At 43.4% G+C, this 21,277-nt stretch overlaps 2 protein-coding genes across 4 annotated transcripts; both read right to left on the bottom strand.

Annotated features, from left to right (window-relative positions):
* Positions 1 to 40: 40 nt before the first annotated feature.
* On the bottom strand, positions 41 to 8,323 carry LOC6612478 (acidic phospholipase A2 PA4). Of its 2 annotated transcripts, XM_032724143.1 has the most exons (4): positions 8,046 to 8,322; positions 2,092 to 2,260; positions 1,583 to 2,035; positions 41 to 351 (listed from the first exon to the last, which is right to left on the bottom strand). In XM_032724143.1, the coding sequence occupies exons 2-4, from the start codon at positions 2,250 to 2,252 to the stop codon at positions 252 to 254; spliced, it is 714 nt and encodes a 237-aa protein (XP_032580034.1). In that variant the 5' UTR covers positions 2,253 to 2,260; positions 8,046 to 8,322; the 3' UTR covers positions 41 to 251. The 2 variants fall into 2 exon arrangements, with proteins under 2 accessions (XP_032580034.1, XP_002036986.1); XM_002036950.2 differs by lacking the exon at positions 41 to 351 and having other exon boundaries at positions 391 to 2,035; positions 8,046 to 8,323.
* A 582-nt stretch (positions 8,324 to 8,905) lies between these two features.
* On the bottom strand, positions 8,906 to 21,142 carry LOC6612477 (fizzy-related protein homolog). Of its 2 annotated transcripts, none has more exons than XM_032724180.1 (5): positions 20,851 to 21,142; positions 17,950 to 18,272; positions 15,954 to 16,206; positions 10,489 to 10,722; positions 8,906 to 10,416 (listed from the first exon to the last, which is right to left on the bottom strand). In XM_032724180.1, the coding sequence occupies exons 2-5, from the start codon at positions 18,069 to 18,071 to the stop codon at positions 9,589 to 9,591; spliced, it is 1,437 nt and encodes a 478-aa protein (XP_032580071.1). In that variant the 5' UTR covers positions 18,072 to 18,272; positions 20,851 to 21,142; the 3' UTR covers positions 8,906 to 9,588. The 2 variants fall into 2 exon arrangements, with proteins under 2 accessions (XP_032580071.1, XP_032580072.1); XM_032724181.1 differs by lacking the exon at positions 20,851 to 21,142 and adding an exon at positions 19,001 to 19,095.
* Between the last annotated feature and the right edge of the window lie 135 nt (positions 21,143 to 21,277).

Genomic DNA, 21,277 nt, shown 5'->3' on the forward strand with positions numbered 1-21,277 from the left:
GTAAATATATTTATTTATATGTACGTTTTTGTGTGTATACATATATATATATATATATATTTATATATATAGATCTGTTTTGTATGCATTCAATATATGAAAATATATATGTGTATATATATTTTCCCATCTAGTTTCGAGCGACTCGTTCAGGTTTAAGAATTGCAATCGAGGCGATAAGCTAATGCCGTGTAGATTTGTAACCGATTCCATGAGTCCATCAGCTGGTCCAGGTCGTCAACGTTGCCCATTTAGGATGAGGTCCTCGGCTGGCTGGGCACATACTTCTCCGACGGCTGATACTGCCACTGGGCGCAGATGGCCTCCTGTTCCGTTTGATTGTATCCGGCTCTAATCGAATTCATTTACCGGAAAGGAAGAGCGCAGGCATGCGATTCTCAATGAGTTTATTTCTATAGCACAGCTGTCTATGGTCAAAAGGGTCAACTAGTGAACACGGTACATGCAGAACGTTAATGGCAATCACACATGCAGCTAAGTGGCTAGGATTGCGGCTCCCTAGCGGAGCCGGAACTGCAACTTATGACTACTAATACTAAGCGGGAGCAGTTGGGCGGGTCCATCAATGTGTGGTCTAGCAAATAGCTACCCGGTTGGCAGAGTATCCGTAATCTTCAAATTCTATAAAAAAATACGATTCGGATTTTACAAGGCCTACGAGTACAGTGAAGCCTGCTTAAGGGCCTCAAGTTTGTCTGCTTAAAAGCTACCTCTTTACCTTACCTTACTTAGTGACTCACAAAAGGGTATCTTACACAATAAAACCCATTTAAAGTATCAATTCCCATTCTCTTCCCACGCCAAGACGGCAAAGCCGATGGCAATGAAACTTTTCCAGAATAATAAATACCCGTCAGAATGAAAACTTTAGCAGAATATAAAACAGGATGAAACAAAGAATTCGCGCCGACTAACTTGATTGAGGCGATATATTCTTAAAGTGTACTTGCTGCTCTTTTCTTTGGCAATTGAAGTTGATGGCGAACGGAATGTATCCATACTGCATCTATAATCCTGCCTAGCTCTAATCTAGTATGTATATCATTTACAACTCCCTTTTGAATCACCCGCCATCCGGAACTTATTTCGCGTGACCAGTGGACTCCACCCAATCGCTCAGAACAGTCTTCGGGGGCATTCGTGGTACCGCAATTAACTCCAAGGGGAGTCGAAGCCCCCGTAACCGCGACCACTGTATTGGCCATATCCGTAGGACGAGCCGGGTCCGGGTCGCTCGTAGTGGTAGCCCGGATCGTGATATCTTTGCGACGGTGGTAGCTCCCTGGAGACCGGCGCCTGCAGGCTGTCCCACAGGAGTCGGGGTTGCTGCACCACCTCCCGCAGGATATTCACCGCCGCCAAGCCAACGCTGGCCAATTGAACGCCCCAACGGCGCGCCGTCGACTTGGCGGGAATCGTCCAGGCCGGAGCGGCCAGAGCCCGGCCTTGCGGATGGGCCAGGATCTTGGCTATCAGATTGTCACCGTGCGGCGGCACATAGAGATCCGCCTGCCGGAATTCCGCCGGACAGTGATCGGTGCGGTAGTAGAAGTCCTCGAACCTCTGGTGTGCCGAGCAGGGACTCCGCTCCTGGAAGCACGTCACCTGCACCACATTGTAGAAGATGGCGCCCAGCGTATTGGCCGTCTCCGTGTTCGCCGCCTGCAAGCATCGCCTAAACCGGGCATCGCAGTCGCAGTGGCTTCTCGTGAATGTGCCGCGATTGCACAATCCCCGCCGGCACTCGCCCACATTCAGCACATCGGGACACATGTCGTGCTCGCGACAGCAGCGATCCTCGCGAGCGTGCGCGCCCAGGTCGTCGTAACTGGTGGCCGCTGTGCCCGGGCCGCACCACTTCGTGCCCGGATAGATGAAGCCCAGTCCGCCGCGGAACTCGTGGCCATAGGATCCCTGCCGGCGGCACACCTCCTCCAGCTCCATCACCGACTCCCGCGGCACCTGGCGTATGCGTCGCGGATCCGATTGCAGCAACATGCGCTGGATATCACCACTAGCGGACAATAAGAGGTATTATTTCCGCTTATTCAGCTATAAAGAACGACTCACCGATCTGTGTGCATCTTGCAGAAGGGATGTCGCGAGGATAGCTCCACCATGACGCTCATGGTCATGTCGGAGATGAGCACCGCCGATCCAGATGTGGGTGGCATCGCGGAGCCGAGCCACAGGAACAGGAGCACTACCGCCCCTGGCAGTGGTTCCCTCATGGCGCCAACTAAGATCGGAAATAAAAGAGTATATATATGTATGTGTATATAGCAATTAGGGGGCGTGGCTGATCTGGTATGTAAGATCTGCTTGGTTGAGCTGACGGCGCGATAATGTGGCGATATGGTGCGAGTCTATGTATCCATGTGATATGTGGGCCATCATTAGCAACTCGCTTTTTGCATTTCTATGGACCGCTTATGCGATTTGACCTCTGGCCGCGAACAGAATCAAATATCCATAACTGTGCACAGTGGCCCGGTGTCTATGACTCGCATATATCAATATCAATATCGTCTACATGAATATGAATGACTAAACTTGGCATTTTGTTATGGTAATCACAACATTGATACGCTCAAATTATCATTTTCATGATGTCTGCTTATGCTGCGCATGTAGTGAAATGTAACATATACATTACTACTACTATATATCATAAAAAAATGGAAAGCAATGGAAACAGGCAAATAAATACTTTCCAATCATCATTAAAGATCTTTATAATTTTGGAAAATTTACAAATTGTTTGGCAAACAGGATTCAAAAAACCATTATTTTAGCGTTTAGGTACTTATCAAGCTATTTGCTTATTAATTGCTATACGAAACTTGAGCATTTATTATATGGTTTTTATCGCGCACCACTGTAAAGCCCACGATCAAAACAAAAGGCATCGCAAAACAAATGATCGTGGGCAAAGATACAAAAAGAAGGCAGCCAAGACAATTTGAAAAATAAAAGGCGATGGCTTACGAACGAACGGTATTAAATTGAATCGGGGGGAGGGATCTGTAGGAGACCCCCAGTTAGTGACCTACCCCAACTGCCAAACCTCAGCCAAAATGAAAAAAAAAAAAAAACATTTCGAATGGTACGAAATAAAATTGAATAAACAGCCAGGAAGAGCGGCGTCGCTTCTGTTTTTGTTTTTTCTTTTTGTCGTTTTTAGTGGGTCAGTCGAAGGTGGAGGAGGCGTCAGCTTGTTACCAATTCTTTGGCTTCTCTTCTTCGCCATCCACCACCTTTGCGTTTTGGCCAGCTCGCAAAAGGTGAAGGTCATCCGTCCGTCGGCCAGCACTGTTAATTAGTCAAAATGGAGAAAAAGTGAAGACAATCTATGTATGACGCCAACTTGATTCTTCTCCCATCTGCCTGCTCCACGTTTACGCTACGCCACCAACTGGTTACTATCCATTTTTTTTTTTTTTTTTTTTTTTGTTTTTAAGCCGGGCCAAGGAACCAATTGTACCCATCACGTTCCACTGCACTTGGCTTGTAAAGCGCGAGAATAATGAATGATGGCACCTTGCGGCCGCTTATTATAAGTATTATTTATGTTGTTTGCACAATTGTTGCCCCATTTGCCCCACTGTGCGTCGGTGGGCAACGAAAGGGGGTGCGGCCGTGTGCCATCCCAGGTGGAAAAGCGTGAGAACTTTGGGACATGGGCGTAAGTGAGCGAAACAGAAACACACCACCAGACATGCCATCCATTTGGATTGGCTATTAGATAGCCCCCATCCGAGCTACGCCCCTGGGAAAAGCCACTGGCGGAGCCTCGCTGCCCCCTTGTCATCCATATCGGCTGAACTTGGCTGTCACTCCACTCGCGAATTGCTTCGCCCTCAGATCAATTGTTATTTGATCGCATTTATGGTTATTTATGGAGCCCATCAATCGCAATTCGCATTAATAATTCGCACCGACAAGTGACAACAATTGGTAATCAATTACCACACCACACCATTCCATTCCATTCTATCTATCGGTGAGCGCAAGTAACTCAGTGTAAACACCATCTTCGCCTTTTTTTCTTCTTATTTTTTTTAATTTTTTTTTTATTTTTTTGCCGAGCGAAACATATTGGACCTCTGTTGTTCGCATAATTTTCAATGTCAATGCTTTTGCTTTTGGCTCTTTAATTTTGGTAGCATAATAAGCCAGTCTTTCGATCTCTCGGCCGCGCCAGTGCCAAAGAAAACGAAAACAAAATTCAAAATCAAAAGTGAATCCAGTTCGCTTGCTTCCATTTCCATCGGCGTGTTTATAGACCTCAAGTACATTGACCCAACTCCCAGGTAAATTCAGATAACAAAAAAAACAAAGGTACATATACTTAAACCGTTTATAGATCGCTATAACTTTGGCTTTAAGCTGTCACTCAGCAGAAAGAGATCAACGTCGGATCAAATCGTTTGAGATTACAGTCTTCTACTACTTTGAACTACCGAAGAATTCTTCGAAAATAAGTTTTTCGAAATCTGTGAATATAGAATGGCATGCATTGATAAGCTCCTTGTACAGTCGTTCCTTACGATCTGCGACTCATTTTAGCCAATTTAGAATGAAAAGTCCTTGTAAAACATTTCAAACCAAATTTTCCACCCAAAAAAAAAGGATTTTCAGGTCCAAATCAATGCCAAGTGGTGGTCCTAATATTGTTAGGACCATGCAATGCAATACATTGTTGGATTCGTTACAAAATTTCCTGTATAGTGGCATTTTAGCCTAAAAATGTTTAATTTTGACCATTTTTCGAATCCGAAATCCCAAATTTTAGCCCAAAAAGAATTAGTTTTTTGTCAACAACACCTATAAAAGTTGTCCAGATATAGAATGTCATACATCGTTGGATTCGTTATAAAATTTCCAACAAACTGGCATTCCAGCCTAGAAATATTAAATTTTGACAATTTTTCGAAAAATTTTATGATGTTACCCCTTATCAAAAATGCGAAAATTGACCAAAATTTTTTTTTGATAAAATCAGCAGGATTTGAATAGATTTAGTTAGAGTGGCTAAATATCTGCACAAACCTGTCATTCTTTTAGTTCTATGACCCTTTTTGGCAAAGTTGTGTGGAAAAATTCCATTAAAACGATCCTATTTTTGGCAAAAATTAAATTACAATTTTTACTCTAAAATAATCAGTTTTTAGTCGACTACAAAGTATATATTTGTCCGAATATAGAATGTCATATATCGCTGAGTTCGTTGTGAAATTTCAAATCGAGTGGCGTTCAAGTCTGGAAATGTCAAATTTTGATCGTTTTTCGCAAAAAATTCAGCTCAAAAAAAATGCAAAAATTTTCAAAATAATTAATTTGAGAAAATCAGCCTTAAAGTGATCGGCTTGTTTGAATTGGGTCATCAGTTGCTTAAACCATTTGGACTTGCGTTTTAAGCCTCTTTTGGCCATGTTACAGCCAAAACATGAAAATGTGACACTGATTTTATGAAGCAAAGATCCTTCTTTACATGGACATGCTTCCATAACCTTAAATTCCATATTCTTAGCTTCACTGCCATTAGTTAACTTAGTGTGTAATTAAAACAATCATAATTATTTCGGCATAATAAAACGTGCCGGTCGAAATTTAACGCGCTTTTTGTAGATCTTTTACGATATAAGTGCATGTAATTCAAAGGCTATATATGCCGGGATTTTTATTTGCCAAATTGTAGGTTTCACTGTAGTGCTCGGCTGCTTTTGGGGGCCATTAAACCCCGGGGGAATGTTTCTGTACCTTGGTCAAAGTTTGAACTTTGATATGTCTACTAAAGTCTTCTGAGTGAACGGGCGTGTCTCGGATCCTCAGATCAGATCATCAATCAACGATCTCCTGTTTTTGGCTAGTCGTTGTTTTCATTATTGTTTTTATTTATTTTTAATTTTTTTTTTTTGGTTCCGTTGAGAAGCAGCCCTTCACTTGGACGCATCCGAAACTGGTTTGCGGCGTTCGTTTGCATTTTGAATGTCACGCTGCAGATGGAATGGAAAACACTGGTTCTTAAAAGCCACAATAACAAGTTGTAATCCCCTCCCCAAAATACAAAAAAAAAAAAGGGGGGCCCCTCATCGCATCACCGCCGTTTATACACTGACTGACACTTTTGTTTGGACGCCAGTTGCCCAGTTGAAACGTGGTAATTGCGTGGTGGACTGTCACAGTCGCGTATCTCTTGGCCGATAATCGCCGTAATTGCCGCCGAGCAGAGCAGACCTTCCGACGTGCCCCGCTCATAAAGGAATCAAATCTCCGTCCTTGTCCTCCGGGCAAAAAAAAAAAAAAATAATAAAAATGGGGTCAAGTTCAAGTGCAGCATACACACACACAATAGCGGTCTATATTCTATACAGAAATCGATGGGATTTCTTAAGTTCGTTGTTTTCTTCGATTTCATGTTCATGTAATAGCATCGTAGTCCTGGTATTAGCTGATTTCCTCAACTATATGATTAACACTTTCGCGCTCATAAAGGGAAGTTATCACATATTTTAGAAGCCTGATGATGTGAGTGGGATATTTTGGAAAGTGATCGTAAAGTCAGTAGAGTGGTGTCAGCTGGAGACGATCGAATTAGGGCCAAACAGAGGCTGGTCATTGTCTTTGCATAGATCTCGATCGGTAGGCGGATCGATATGCATATAGCTAACTGCACAGTGTCGGTCATTGAACGGCCCCCTCCCCCGTCCAAGGTCGAAAGACAAAAGATGGTCAAAGTAGCACTGGCACTACAGATTTAGACTGAAATCGAAAACCGAAAGTAAAGACAAGGCGTTAATTGCCTGAAATAGACGAAGCGACTCTCCACAGCACAGAAAATCTCGAGGATGGCTTGTCTTCGCGGTGAAACCGATCGATCGGAAGTTAGCCAAGAACAACATATTGTTGCCTTTCGCAATTGGCGAAAATGGTCGAGAATTTTGTGCCGAAAAGCGTATAAGAAATACAAATACAAATCACTGACCGACCTTCCCATCGACCGACCGACCACCACCACGTGTGCTAATCGCTAAGCAAATTTCACGGCTTGTCGAGGTAATGCCATCGCAGTGGATCGTAGTTGCCAAAAATGTTGGGAAGATCTTGCTGATTGGCCGCCAAAATATTTGACCAAGTTGCCAGTTAGATGTGTCCACAAATCCACATCATCCGACTGGCGGCGAGAAGTGTTTGGCATGCAAATGCTGGCCAAAATGACAAGAGGTTCTGCCGAAGAGCCGCCTTCAGATTTTTTTGGAACACTGGGTGGGGCTTCTAAGTGATTTCTGATGGTTTCATCAGCACTTCGACACTGCACAGTCAAAGGGATCATCGGATAACTTGATGGAAATCCGGAAGTTCTAATACTATTCAGCAGAATTTCAATTATCCTTGAACTACAATCAATACACATCCATGCATCCTTTTTTTTTAACCATCAAATAGTACATTATTTGAAGTATTTTTCATATCCCTTTTATGTCTGTTTAGATTGGTAAAAATCGAAAATAATTGTCAACGAGAACTGATTTAGTTGTTTTTAACACAAACCCTTTAGTTTAAATTCGTTAGGTGCTTAGTTTTTTAAAACCATTAAACTGGTAAGTGGTCAAGGCTTCCGGAATATCCTTAATATCCTTAGGTTACTGCACACTTGTTGGTTCCCATTTTTCGATCACTAATTCCAGCGAAGAATTTACTTTTACTTGATTCGTGTCCTTACGATTTCCCCCCAACCCACCACTTTCACTCGTCGATGCGGCGGGAAAAGCTGTGCTTTAATCCCAAGGCCGCCTGGCTGCCTTCACCTTTTGACATTTGGCCCATTCCGCCCCCAAAATATATGTATATTGGCCACCACCCACTGGGCGCGGCCTTCGTGCGTGAGTGACCTTCAAAAGGCAGCAGCAGGAAAAACCGCAACGAAACGGCAAGGACAGGTTTACGCACTTCACATGAGAAACATTCAAAAACACGACAAAACAAAAACAAAAAACCAGCAAATGCAGCACAATTTTTACCTGAGAACTTTAGGAAGGAAGGATAAAACTATCAAACGGGTTGGATTCCCGTTTCGTTGTATCGGGTTTTGCTATGTGTTCTGGTGCGGTAACGGTTGCCAAGGATGCGGAATTCAAAGAGGACGGCGGCGCGTTGCTTAAATATGGCTTTAAGTTTTAAATTAAAATTGAAATTAAATTTCGGCTTCGACTTCGATGTCTTTCGGACGGTGGCAGCAGCAGCTGAAGCAGCGAAACATTTCCGCGACGCGTTTGCGGCGCAACTGAACTTGATTCTGGCGCGTCGAGCGCTGTTAAACTTGGACTTGGCCAAAAACCAAAAAAGACATGAAAAAATCATGAAAACACAAAAAAAACACCAACAAATTAAAAAGCAGCGAGCCAGGCCAAGAAACCGAAACCGAGAAGCCGACGTCGTCGCCAGCGGAAGCTGCAGGTCGCCCAGGGGCGTGGCCCACGGGGGTTTTTGGCCAAAGGCAAAAATAATTCCACTGCACAGGGGTATACGTATATATATACCTTCAGTATTAAGTTCCAATTCAATCGAAATACTGCTTGCTTTTCATCTTGGTCGTAGACAATTTGTGAAACTGCTTATGTGCATGAATTTCATATCGAAACTATAATATTCTTAAGCCCCCTTAATTTTGGCAAAATCCACCCCACGCCCCTGGCCACGCCCACGAAGATGCGTCCAAAAGTTAAGTACAAAATAAAGAAGAGCTTTTCGCAGACAGGTGGCAGACAAAAGCTCGCAGCTTTGCGGATTGAGCCCCCGCTAAGCCACAAAAGCCGCTTAACCGTTTCGTGTGGTTTCAAACTCCACTAGGCCACTACTTGGAACAAAAAAACAAGCATACTTTTTGGGGCACATTTTGAATTGTATAAGTTTATTTAATATACATTGTGTGTTCGGGTGTATGAGTTTTTCTGGTGAGTGAAATATGTGTATAAATGTTTGCTTGAAATAAAGTTAGTTACTTAGAGGCTAGCAAAAAAAAATATATGTATAAACGTTTAAATGTATATGTAGGTATCCAATTCTCTTAGGTGTAGTGTAGATGTACCACAAAAAAATACATTTAAAAAAGCAGCAACAAAAAATGTCGATTAAAGATAGTGTGTGAGTGTGGTCTTGTTGATTTGCCAATTACTTACAATTTCCATAGACTTAGTTTCATTTTCAGTTCTTGTTTCAGCCATCTCTCTTGATGTTATTATTCCTTCATAAATTGCATGTTATTACCTACGTAAATGTTGCTAATTACCGTTCTATACAGATTGCTTAACTTAAATTTATTTACTCTATTGCTGCTGTGGGGTCACAACAATTTACAAACGACTGCTGAACAAGAATCGTTTGTATATATATAGCATATATAGCATATGGGCTCGATTAGTTTGTTAGTTTCAGCTAGGTTTGCTGATTGGTTGGTTGGCTTTGTTTTTCGGTTTCAAGTATCCATTTTATTTACTTTGCTTTGTTTTGTGTTGTGTTTGCCTTTGGCGCTCGCTCAGTCTTCGCTCGCTTGGGTTATTGTCCTTATCTGATATTGGCAAACAGATTCAGCACGGACTTGTTCTCCTTCTGACTGCGCGCCTTGCTGAATACGTTCCAAAACCGCAGCGTCTCGTCGCCGGCGCCCGTAACAATAGCCTCGCCATCGGGACTCAGCGCCAGGTAGAGCACGCGGTACGAATGGCCCGTCAGCTTGGCCACTTGCGTCAGGGAGGGATACTTCCACACGAGGATCTGGTTCTGCGAGTAGCCGTGCGTGGAGACCAGCTCCGAGGAGTGCTTGGACCAGGCCAGATTGCACACTTGCGAGCCCGTGTCCACGCACTGCATGGGCTGGCCCGTCAGCGTGTTCCAGAATCGGATACACCGATCCGCCGTTCCGCCGCCGCTGGCCAGGAGTCCGTGGTGATGCGGCGACCACGCGATCGCCTTCACAGCCGCCATATGCTCCGTGTATGATTGCACGGGATTCACGGAATGCTGGTTCCACACATACAGCCGATTATCGTTGCCGCCGCTGGCCAAGTATTGATTATCCGGCGACCATTTCAGTCCGCAAACCTCCTGCCGATGTCCGGCCAATCGGCGCTCCGATTGCAGCTGCGGCGTTCTCGTGTCCCGCTGTATGATCCAACGGTCTCGCGACCCGCTCGACAGGATGTCACTGTTCCAGGCCAAGGCGCCCACACGCGCCGAATGGCCGTTCAGTTTGTTGATCTGCTTGTTGGCCGCCACATCCCAGACGGTCACGTAGCCGTGATGTGTGCCCACGGCCACGGTGTTGCCACGCTCGTTCCACGACACCGAGGTCACCGTATTCGCATCCGGACTGAGATCACACAGGCGGGTAACCTATCACATATCGATCGGGAAAGCATTTGATTAGTTTATGAACCTAAAGTGCAGGCATTTACCAAGACTCACCTGACTGGTGCACGCGCTCCACAGATAGACACAGCTGCCCAGGCCCACCGCCAGCACGTTCTGCGACGACCAGTCGACCAGGTTCAGATAGAAGTCGTCCTGCAACTCGGGCGCGTCCAGCACCTTGAAGGGAATGCGAGAGATCTTGCGCGTGGCCTTGCGCGGCGATCGCAACAGCTTCTGGCTTTTGGCGCTGACGGGTGACAACGAGTACGGACACTCGCCATTGTAGTCCTGCAAGCGAAAATGAAAACGGAGTTAGTTGAATGCAAACGGATTGGATGCTAATTGCAGGCGTTCCAGTTGCTCCAGCCGAGCAAGAAATTGCCAAACGGCGAATGTGTCTCAATTGTGGTCTCTGTGCGGGAATAGCATTGGAGTTCGCTTTGTTTGCGGTCCGCGTACTTGGCGTTCAGCAATTAACGCCATCGTGCTAAGAGCTGCGACCGCGTCGCAATCTCTGCCCCCTGGTCATATGCTGCTCCGCCCTGCCCACCGCTCACTCACACCTTGTTCCATGAGCACACACAAAAAAAAAAAAGACACACTACCGCACACTACTACAAACCCATTTCTATGACCGATAGAAGTGAAGATACTTCTTCTATAAGATTTCCAATTCCAAGTTCACATGTTTTTCGCTCCGTGTAGCCTCACAATTCGCATTTGGCACGCATTCCGCTTCGCTGGGAGCTCTGCTCTCCGGCTTTTGTTTGCATAGAAAATGCGGGCAGAGAAGTGTGTTAAGCGTATGCGTGAAGGGCCAGTAGTCACAGACATCGGACCTCCGACGGCCACGCCCCCCCTGCGCCCCCTCTTACGCAATGGAATTACATATGTACGAAATGCGTGAGTCGACGGTAGATAGATAGATAGATAGATAGACTCAAAACCCAACGGAATTGTGCGTGCCAACGCATTGCAAGATGGAAAATAGTAAGACAAAGTTTCAGATAGAAATGTTAATTAAATGGAAATGGAAAATGGGTCAGGAGAAGAGCTTCTTTCGCCGGAATACATTCCAAGTGCATTCTTATCAAACATCCACATTCGTTTTTAATTCATGAAAATAGATTGAAGAATGCTGACTGGCGGTGGTCTTTCCGCATGATTACTAACTTAGCTAATCGCTTGTGCATTGCTTCGAAAATTTAACCCTGCGATAAAACTGCGGAAATGTTGATGCTGGGATATGAATTGGCATAAGCACTAATGATTAGGACAGCCAAGCTTAGTTTTAGGGCTGACTAATAGTTAAGCACTCATGGGATTTATTGAGAATTACTAACCACTATATATGTTTCAAGCCCGACTCATTTCGCATTTCGCAGTTCCTGATACATTCATTGTTATGACACGCGGTCTTTGGAACACCATTTGTCATTATGGGTTTGGTCAGGTTCTCGTTTCGCGATACCGATAAAGGGGGCAAACATCCCGGCAAACAGAGCGCCCCAGATAAAGTGAACACACATATTGCACATACATATTGGGGTAGATGGGGTTGAGGTGCTCTGACCTGACCCGAAAAATCCACTTGACGTCATGCCGCCGGCCATGTCCTCCTGCTAATTCGTTGAGCAAATTAAAATTTAATTCAATTAACAACAGAGTGAAGTTGCCCGCTCGCCAACAAAAAACGAGATGAGATATACCGAACTTAATTACAGAACTTGGAACCCCAGTTCGCCTCCATATGGGGGCTTTTGCGTGCTCTTCTAATGGTCACTTTACACTTTGGAAAGAATTAAAAATTATATCACAGCCCAGAGAAGCCATTTAATGGTTTTTTTTTTTTTGTGGTCTCTCACTCTATAAAGCGTACAAGCAACTGCCATTAAATTTAAATGTTTTTCGATGCCATGCAGAGTGAAGAAACAAAAACCACGAGGTGGTGGTAAAGCCTATTAGAAATTCAATTGCTAAAACGCTTAAAGTTTGTCGATCGGCGGGGGGATACCGCCAGCCAGGGGGGCGGGGGCAAGTGGCAGTAAAACCCACTGACAAATGGCAAAAGGAAATCCGACAACTTGTAGCCGATTAAAATCGCACAGTGAGCCCATCTTGTTTCAACCTTGCGGCTATGCCTATTTATCAACTATTTACTTACTATTATTATTACTCTTATTACTATGTATACTATTTGTATTGTTGCTTCAAGCTAATTGCTTTATTCAATTAAGAGAGCTCTGTTAATTGCAGTACAGTCTGGTACAAAACGGCATGTCACAGTGGCAGAAAACAAACAGCATTCATTCATGCCGCCCAGCAAACACCAAACAAAAGACACAAATGCGAGCTGAGCTGCTAACCAACAAATGAGTAGGAAAAAAATCAACTTGCCGGCCGGCATTTGTTGGATCTTGGCTTTTTGGTATATATATATATATATGTATATATATATATATATTTTTTATTTCTGGTCTGTGGGCGGCGCTTGGAGGCAGGCTTATAAATTAAACAAATAAACAACCAACCAGCAGCGAGAACAGAAAAAAAAAAGACGAAGAAAACGAGCTGGAGAGGGGGAATTCAAAAGCGTGATTCCAAAAAGAAGTGGCGGTCGAAAAAGGGTTAAGCAGCGGGGTGAGGGGGGAGCGGTGGGTATTTAACCCATGTTTAATGGTAATGTTGAACCTGTCGCGGCGATCGTTTGGTATCTCGGATCGGTTCGGACCAACTTAATCACGCTGCCACGAAAATAGTCATCGCTAATGCGATGTTAATGCAAATGTCTGCTGCATAAATTAATAATTATTATAACAATAAAACGCAGAGACAACAAAGGCGAACTATAAAAGATGGGAATTCGCTGCTTTCTGCTGGCATTAGTAGTCGTCTGCCTATAATGCCCCAACTTAATGGCTATTCGAAATGGCCAGGCATGGAGCAAAAAGTGAAGAAGAAGCCATCAACAGGTGCGCGAAGTGTAGCTTTAACTTATTAATAACTAAACTTATTTATAAGCACAACGAGATACCAAGAAGCAGCACGAATATGGAGTATCTAACAAGCTTAACTATCTTTGATATATATATATGTATATATGTATATCCGATATTATATCCGATTTAATCAACAGGGAGTACTACCTGCTCTGACTAACAATGATCCCCCATTTCATTCATTGGCAGCTAGCTGGAAAGAATTCCAGCATAATCCAGCCACTCGTCAATCAATTCACGACCAATCCCCCATCTTTTCTTTCAATCGAAACAATGGCAAACGTCGAAAAATGTGTTGAGACCATATATTTTTTGGGTGTCTGCTGGACACATTATTTATGACAATAAGTTTGCGACCGCACATAATTGAATTACATATCGTTTGTTGTGACCACAGGGGCGTATGATAATATAAGGGCTACATGGGAAGTGGGCGTGGCGCGTTAATTGCGTGGGCGTGATGTGGATGAATGGCCGCTTGATTTGTGACTGAGTAATTGCAGAGTTACTCAAAATCAAAATCAAACCAAAAGCACTCGACAGTTGGCAAATCCATTAGGCCGAAAAGAAATCAAATCGCTGTGCTCGCTATTAAGCAACCAAAAAAAATAAAAAAAAAAAATAAAAAATAAATAAAAAATAAATAAAAAAAAAATTTTTTTAAAAATAAAAAAAAAAATAAGTAAAACAATCAAAATATCCGAAATAAAAAGTGGACCCAAGTGACTTTTTCCCTCTTGCCATCGCTGAAATGGACAAACTACGGCCCGAATGGGCACATAGAAATCTCAGTTATATTGACTCAAGTGCCGTTTTAGACCACTGAAGTAGTAGTTGAAGATGAAGAATTCTACACTCCGGTCTCTCGACCACTTCAAGTTGCGTTTCTTTCTTTCCATTACCCACACACTCTGCGATTGCGTTGGGGTATATGCAAAATGTAGCTATCTTTAGATACTCATAGTATAGAGTATTCCATGAGAAAAATCCCAAACACGATTAATCTGAAAGTCTGCTATTTCATCTTGCTGTCAAATCTAATCACAAGCAAATAGCAAGCAATCAATCTACACAGCATCCAAAGCAAAGAGTATTCGAGTATTTGACTACTTTTCATTATCTAAAGTGAGTGCGTGTACTGCTCACTTATTTGTTTCGAACGGAGGGAATTCGGCTTTGTTATTATTTTTTTTTTTTTTTCGTTGGCTGCCGATGATTTTTCAACCGCTTCTGCTGCTGCGGCAACGTGTCAACTGTCAAAAATCAGTCAAAGCAAAATATTCAACAAAGTCGAGAAGGGCCAACGACGACGACGACGACGGTCAGCGGACGTGCCCCACACGTACCTCTTTATTTATTTTGGAGTTGGCAATTGAGGCAACATAAATCTGATAAGCGGGCAAATATGTCAGGTCTGCAATAATAATAATTACGATGGCGATGGCGATAGTGGTGATGTGGAAGATCACCGGCGATGCCACGCATCTAATGACAAGTGGCCATAGTTACCCGCTCCACACATCTGGTTTTTCTGTTTCGATTGTTGTTTCTGCTTCGGTTTCTGGTTTTCCCATCTATTTCACTTTTTGACCAAACACTTGAGCAATCAGTCGTCCACCAGCCATACACATTCGAATACAATTACATGGCGATGGCTGGGATGAGAGATGGGATGTGCTGCCTTTTATGGACGTTGGGATCTGGATCTACGAACACGTTGGCCATCATCACGCGGAGCACATGGGCGTCCAGAAGAGTGTGTTCACCTCGAGTTTTGGTCGTGGCAACTTTTCTCCTTAGACCAAAGCAAAGACTTTTCACAGAAACCGGTTTCCATCGATCAATAGATAGACGGTTAGATAGACAGAGACTCGACTCGACGCGGCCAGTCTTGAATGCCGGCCAGTTGTTTTCCCGGTCGGGAAAACGTCAGACGTTTCAGCAGACAATCAACAATGGATGGAAGAGACACATGTACATATGTACAAATATCATAACTAATGTTACGAGAAGATGGAGTATAAAGGCATAGAAATCAAATTCCCACGATTCGTTGCTCTTGCGGTTTATTCAACTTTCCATTTGATATTGCTGCTTTTTCATTTCGAGCAGCAGAAGAAAAACTCAATTAACACCGACTGCAAATTCAATCTGCAGCACACAATGCCATGCGAAACCTCAATCGAAAGTCAAATTCGCTGACCTTTCAGCTTGGAGCATTCCTGGCACAAGAATTCGTTGAGAAATCAAGTGCAGTTTGACAAAAGGAAACGCTTTCTGCTTTGTATGAATATTGAAACATTTTGCCTATCGATATTTTCGAGATCATTTCGATCGAACTTTTACTCTCCTATTGCTGGAAGTGATTGATTCCAACTTGTGCAAAATCGTAATCTTCAATAACTAAAATTCCGATAATTCCGATATTCTCTCTCCCAGTGTAAACGCTTAGCATATATATTAAAAAAAAGAAAACCCCCCTGGAACTGGAAACACAAAATGCTAATGGAAGAAACTCACCTGCTTGGTGGGTGACTGGTACTTGAAGAGACTCCGCTTCGCGGCCGGCGTGTAGGCATTCTCATTCCGCTCCTCGCCGGCGGTCTTCACGTCGTCGATCGCCGATCCGAGGAGCTCGTTCTTCAGGAGGCAGGAGTAGGCGAGACTATCGCGTGCCGTTTCCCCGCAGTCCCGCTGCTTCTTGCTCGTCTGCGGCGAGTTGTCATTGGACTTGTTGATCGACGCGAAGTTCGTCTGCCAGTTGTTGTACGCTCTGCAGGCGGAAAAGATAGGAAGCACGGAAATGTTAATGCGATGAAAATGCCATTCATTAATTAAGGCTAGAAGAGGAAAATTGCTATATTACCCTAGTTCAAGTTTAAGCACTACGTTTTCTATGATTTATTGGCTGCATCATTTTCAACCTATGAATAAATACCATTACACTCGGTTCCTCAACTTTTGATTTATTTAAAGAGTTCGCTTCCTTGCAGCAATGGGAAAAAAGGTTGATGTGTACATCAAAATGTACTTAGCCTTACATAAATAATTTATATCAGAAATCCACAATGGAATCACGGGAGGGCACACAGAACGCAGACTAAATAAATTTATGCAAACGCGTTCAAATTCAATTTAGCCATCTCATCTGGCATTTCCCCCCAACCCACCCAACCCCCTTTCCGCCAAAACAATTGTTATTATTTCTACCCATTAAAAACATAAAAAACGTGTGCAACGTGCAAAAAAATTATTGACGGTCGAATTGTACAAAAACTTTGCGAGAAACAACAACTAAATATACAATATTCATTCGCCATGAAATTTGCCCAAGTGTGAGAACTGAGAATGCACTGCACTGCGAAAAACTGTTTACGAATGCAATAGGCGTTGGCTGTTTTCGCTGCGTGTCATTTGACAAAGGCCCCCAACCCCACGACTTTACCCCTTTTTTAATGATTATATCTGGCAAACGCATTTGAAGCGCTCACTTCCACCTCGAATAAATCAAATTTCACAAACGGATGGGGGACGCAATTTGAGCGATGAAAAATATCCACATACAAAATGCAGGCGCAACGAATGACAATTCAATCAGAAGGTGGGTAATGCTAAAAAAATATATATATATATATAGATGTACATATAATATGATATATATATATATAGATGTACATATAATATGCCACCTCTAACCGGAAACTAATTAAGTTTCAACGCTGAAAATAATGACCAACTCGACGATTGTGTTTCTCCACTTTTCTGTTTCCGACCAACTCTTCTCGACTCGTCGTCGCTGAACTCTCACGTCGGTTTGCTTTGGGCCTTGTCGTTGAACCCATGTTGCCACACAAGAGTTCAGATTTCCCCGTTTTCCCATGAAGTTTTTGGTAAAGTCTTGGCAATGTCGCCTCTTCGCTTCTTGAACTCATTTCGTGTTTGATTTCTACGCGGAACTCATTAGCGAATGAAGCAGAAATACGCAAGTTCCTTCGTCATCATTACATTTATTCTACATCAGTTAAAACAATAATTCAGATATTTCAGATAGGAATAGATCTGAAAATGGAATGCAGCTAAAATAGTAAATCCTATCAATTTACACCGTCGTAGGTGCGTAGCTTTTCCCCTATTATAATATCATGTAAATTATCGCTGGCCAGGCTTGATTGTTTGTTGCTACACTTTGTTTGTTTGTTCGCTTGTTGCTACACTTTTTTTTTATTTGTTTGTTGCTACTTCTGCCCGCCGGCGGACATGGGAGCACCGTTACCTGAACGAGGCCCAGCCAGGCGGGAAATTCATAGGTTGCCGACTTGTAACCGCTGCGGTTCGTTCTTTGCTCGCCAGCGGAAGAGATGACGTAGCAAAAAAAAAAAAAAAAATAAGAATAAAAAAAATAACGGCTCGTGCAGAGTTCAATGCACCCAAACAAACAAAGTTACAAAGTTACAGAAGCCATCAACGTGTCGCAAGTGGAAAATCCTATCATTGTGATCTGTGGAAACCAACTCACCTGCAGGGTATGAAGCGGTCGAGAGATGTGGGCGTGGTGGACAACTCGTAGTTGTCGAACAGATTCCGGGCCACAGGACTGTAGTGCTTCAGGATGCGCTTCTCGTACTCGGGACTAAACATCTTAGGCGCCTTCGACTGGCAAAAACTCAACACAAACTCAAATTCAACCAAACAAAACTTGCAAAAAAAAAAAAAATAACACTCAAAAAAAAAATAATAAGTCTTTAGTTTTAATTTAAAACTAAAAAGTCTGGTTTACGTGGCGTAGAAAATATATATATATGTGTGTATATATATACAGACACAATTTATGTAGGAGGGCTGCAAGAGAGAAAAAAGCAGATAAAAATAATTAATTAGAATGGTTGCTCTATGTATTGCGGTGTTGTTTTCGAATTTGAATAAAATTGTAATTTATTTGCGCTGTTTTTCGACTGACTACAGCGACATTTTGGTGGCCCCAAAAGCCATTAATCAACGTCTGGAATTGAATCTGGCCTTTTGGCTTTGGGCTTTGGGCCTGGCTAATCAACCCGACAATTGCCTTTCTATTTCCCCCAGTCTTTTTCGCACCCATTTCGTTTTGGGGGCGTATCAATCACGGCTCAGAATAGAATACAAGCCGGCTACGATGGGAAGAGGCAGCGGGTGGGCTGTCATGTATTTTGGATGTATCTACCCTCGGTGGCGTTCTGCATACCGAAGAAGCTAACGAAAACGAAGCTATGGGCTGCGATCTTCCTAAGTTTGCCATAGAAACACTTCAAATGTATCAACTTTTGGTGCAGCTCTACCAGCATTTTGTGGCCAACTCTTGGTCAAAATATGAAATATGATCGGCTCTATTCGCCGCTAATTAGCTCCGCCCCAGCGATCTAGTCGCTTTTCCTAGATATTTTTTTTTCACATTTATATTCCTAGCGTGCCTGGCTGTAATTAATTTATGGGCGTTAAGTGTTGCTTGTTTGCGGCGGCGCTGCAAGTTTTCCCTTTTGGGAAGAGGTGTTTTTCTTCAAGAACCCATAGATGCACAGCAGCGGAAAACTCACTCAGTCAAAACACTTCCGCGTCGGGGTGAATTGAACTACAGCTTTTTTCTTTCGTTATTCTATTACACTTTTATAGCCGTTCTTTTGCTTTACAAAATATATATATATGTGAAACTTGAGGAGCTGAACACTATAGACGGGCAGGAATGACAACAGTCGACAGGTTACTGATCCGCCTGGAAAGTAAAAACCCTGTTATGGCTTCGCCACGCCGTCGTTTCCCGGCCTCGAATGCAGATAAGACCAAAGCTATTGATATTGACTCGCAGGTACCGCCCTCGGCAGGTACTCGGAACGCAGAACGCTGATAACTCCGATTGCCGATGCCAAGTAAACGTTACCTTCCAAAAATATCTACCCTGCTGAAATCCATGACTCAAGCCCAAGTCCAAGTCCCAGGAGCAAAGTACAAGACGACGACTTGCGACGATAACCGTAAAATGAAGCCAACTGCGATAAGATTCGAATAAATAGGGATACGGTTTCATTTCTCCATCATATTGGGGGGCCCGTGTGAAAGTTGTGCTAGTGCAAATAAAAACGGGTAGCATTCCAGTAATTCTCCCCGGGGGTTTCGAAATACATACATTGGAAAGCCCCCAGTAAACAATACGTAATCGTATCACAATTGATTGGTTGATCTGTTGGGTTCTTTTACATTATCAATGAATAATGTTTGAGTTTGGAGGGATTCGTAGATTTGAGTGATCTTTAAAAGCTAGTTACATTGAAAGATACATGCTTGTAGCCAAATCAAAAAGTGATATTTTCTAGGGTTGTTGCGGTGATGCCACCCCCTTTTCCAGGGCAACTGAACCCGTTCGCCCCCTCTCTGTCGCACCCACACAGTGCATGGTGACACGTCACTTTCCACGACTCCTACCCTCTCTCGCATCCGTACTCCCCCCGCTCTCGCTCTCTCTCTCTATGTCAGTGATCAAGGACAATGAACTTGGCCTGCTATTGTTGTTCCTTTCACGCTGTCTGTGATCTAAGACAATCTGTTTATGTTTCGTGAATGTGTTCGTACTATTTTTAGTGCATGACTTCCAAGGAGCGATTGAAAGTGGAAGGTCAACTGGAATGGGTGAGCTGGATGAATGGAGGGGGGGAGGCAGATAGAGATAAAGAGCGCTCTGTGGGAGAAGAAAATGCCAAGGAAATTCCAGGCTCTATAAATACAAGAATCGAGATATCGAAAACCACAGCGGGCGATAAGAAATAAAATCCGGGGGATGTGGTTATTTACGTCTGCACCTCGCTGCGTTTCAGATTTTTAAACTTCACCTCCTTATCATGCCACATTAAAGCTGGAATGATAACGGACCACAGACAAGAACAAAAGCAACCCCCACATGGAAGGGCAACTGCACGGGAATAATCGATGGCCGTAACGAAACAAAAATAAAAAAACACAACACGAAGAAAAAACTGCATTTATGTCAAGGACATGGCATCCAAATCGCAAAAAAAACACACTGCGTTTCAATATTTATCTTGGCAATTTGCAATCAAATATGTTGTGGTTTTTTCTATTGTTATTGCTTTTCCTATTAGGCAGACAAGGAGAGGAGCAGAAGAGAGAGAGTGGATGCGGGAGAGGGTGAGATCGTTCGACTCTCCGTTATGCTGCATCCCACTCGCACACAATGTACAGCTAGCGATGGAAAATTGAAAAGTAGTTGAATGTAGGAGAGAGGGAGGGGAGAAAAAGACGGTTATCTATGCCAGACATAACTGTTAAGACACACCGACGCAAAGCGCACACACACACGCACACAAGCAGACTAGACTAGCAATTTCCACAGCTTTAGTTTTTCCGTAATCCACGGCTTTTCTGGGGCACTTACATTTTGATCACGGTTCTAAACGTCGAGTTTCACGCGCTAAAAACGGTTAATTTTGATTTTCGAACAGCTGGACGCGACGCGAACTCGTTTCTCGCCGTGTAATTGCCGCTGCCACTTTGGGAAAACTCTTACAAATACCGCTTTTCGGGGGTTGTTGTTGCGGCTCGGGGTTTCTTCTGTTATTACACGGGCTGATACGTTTTGTGTTGGCAATGCGCGATTTCGAGTTGGTCTACTGCCCGTGCTGCTTCCTTCATTACAACAAAAAAAAGTTACGATTTTTCAAGCAAACAAGCTAAAGTGTTACCGTTCGTGAAATGACTAAAGCATACCAAGCTTAATGCGGGCCTACTTCGATGGAAAATACTGAATTTTACACTAATATACCGTATTTATAGCACATCAGCTGGGCATAGCCGTTAGGTTT

Source organism: Drosophila sechellia, chromosome X (assembly GCF_004382195.2).
Source record: "Drosophila sechellia strain sech25 chromosome X, ASM438219v1, whole genome shotgun sequence".
Classification (NCBI taxonomy): Eukaryota; Metazoa; Arthropoda; class Insecta; order Diptera; family Drosophilidae; genus Drosophila; species Drosophila sechellia.

Bases quoted from the DNA above. Each gene is read 5' to 3' on its own strand.
- LOC6612478 (XM_002036950.2), bottom strand. From the start codon at position 2,252: ATGAGGGAACCACTGCCAGGGGCGGTAGTGCTCCTGTTCCTGTGGCTC. The intron at 2,036-2,091 runs GTGAGTCGTTCT...ATTGTCCGCTAG, and splicing joins TGCAAGATGCACACAGATCG to TGGTGATATCCAGCGCATGT.
- LOC6612477 (XM_032724180.1), bottom strand. From the start codon at position 18,071: ATGTTTAGTCCCGAGTACGAGAAGCGCATCCTGAAGCACTACAGTCCT. The intron at 16,207-17,949 runs GTGAGTTGGTTT...TTCCGCCTGCAG, and splicing joins GACCGCTTCATACCCTGCAG to AGCGTACAACAACTGGCAGA. The intron at 10,723-15,953 runs GTGAGTTTCTTC...TTTCGCTTGCAG, and splicing joins ACCAGTCACCCACCAAGCAG to GACTACAATGGCGAGTGTCC.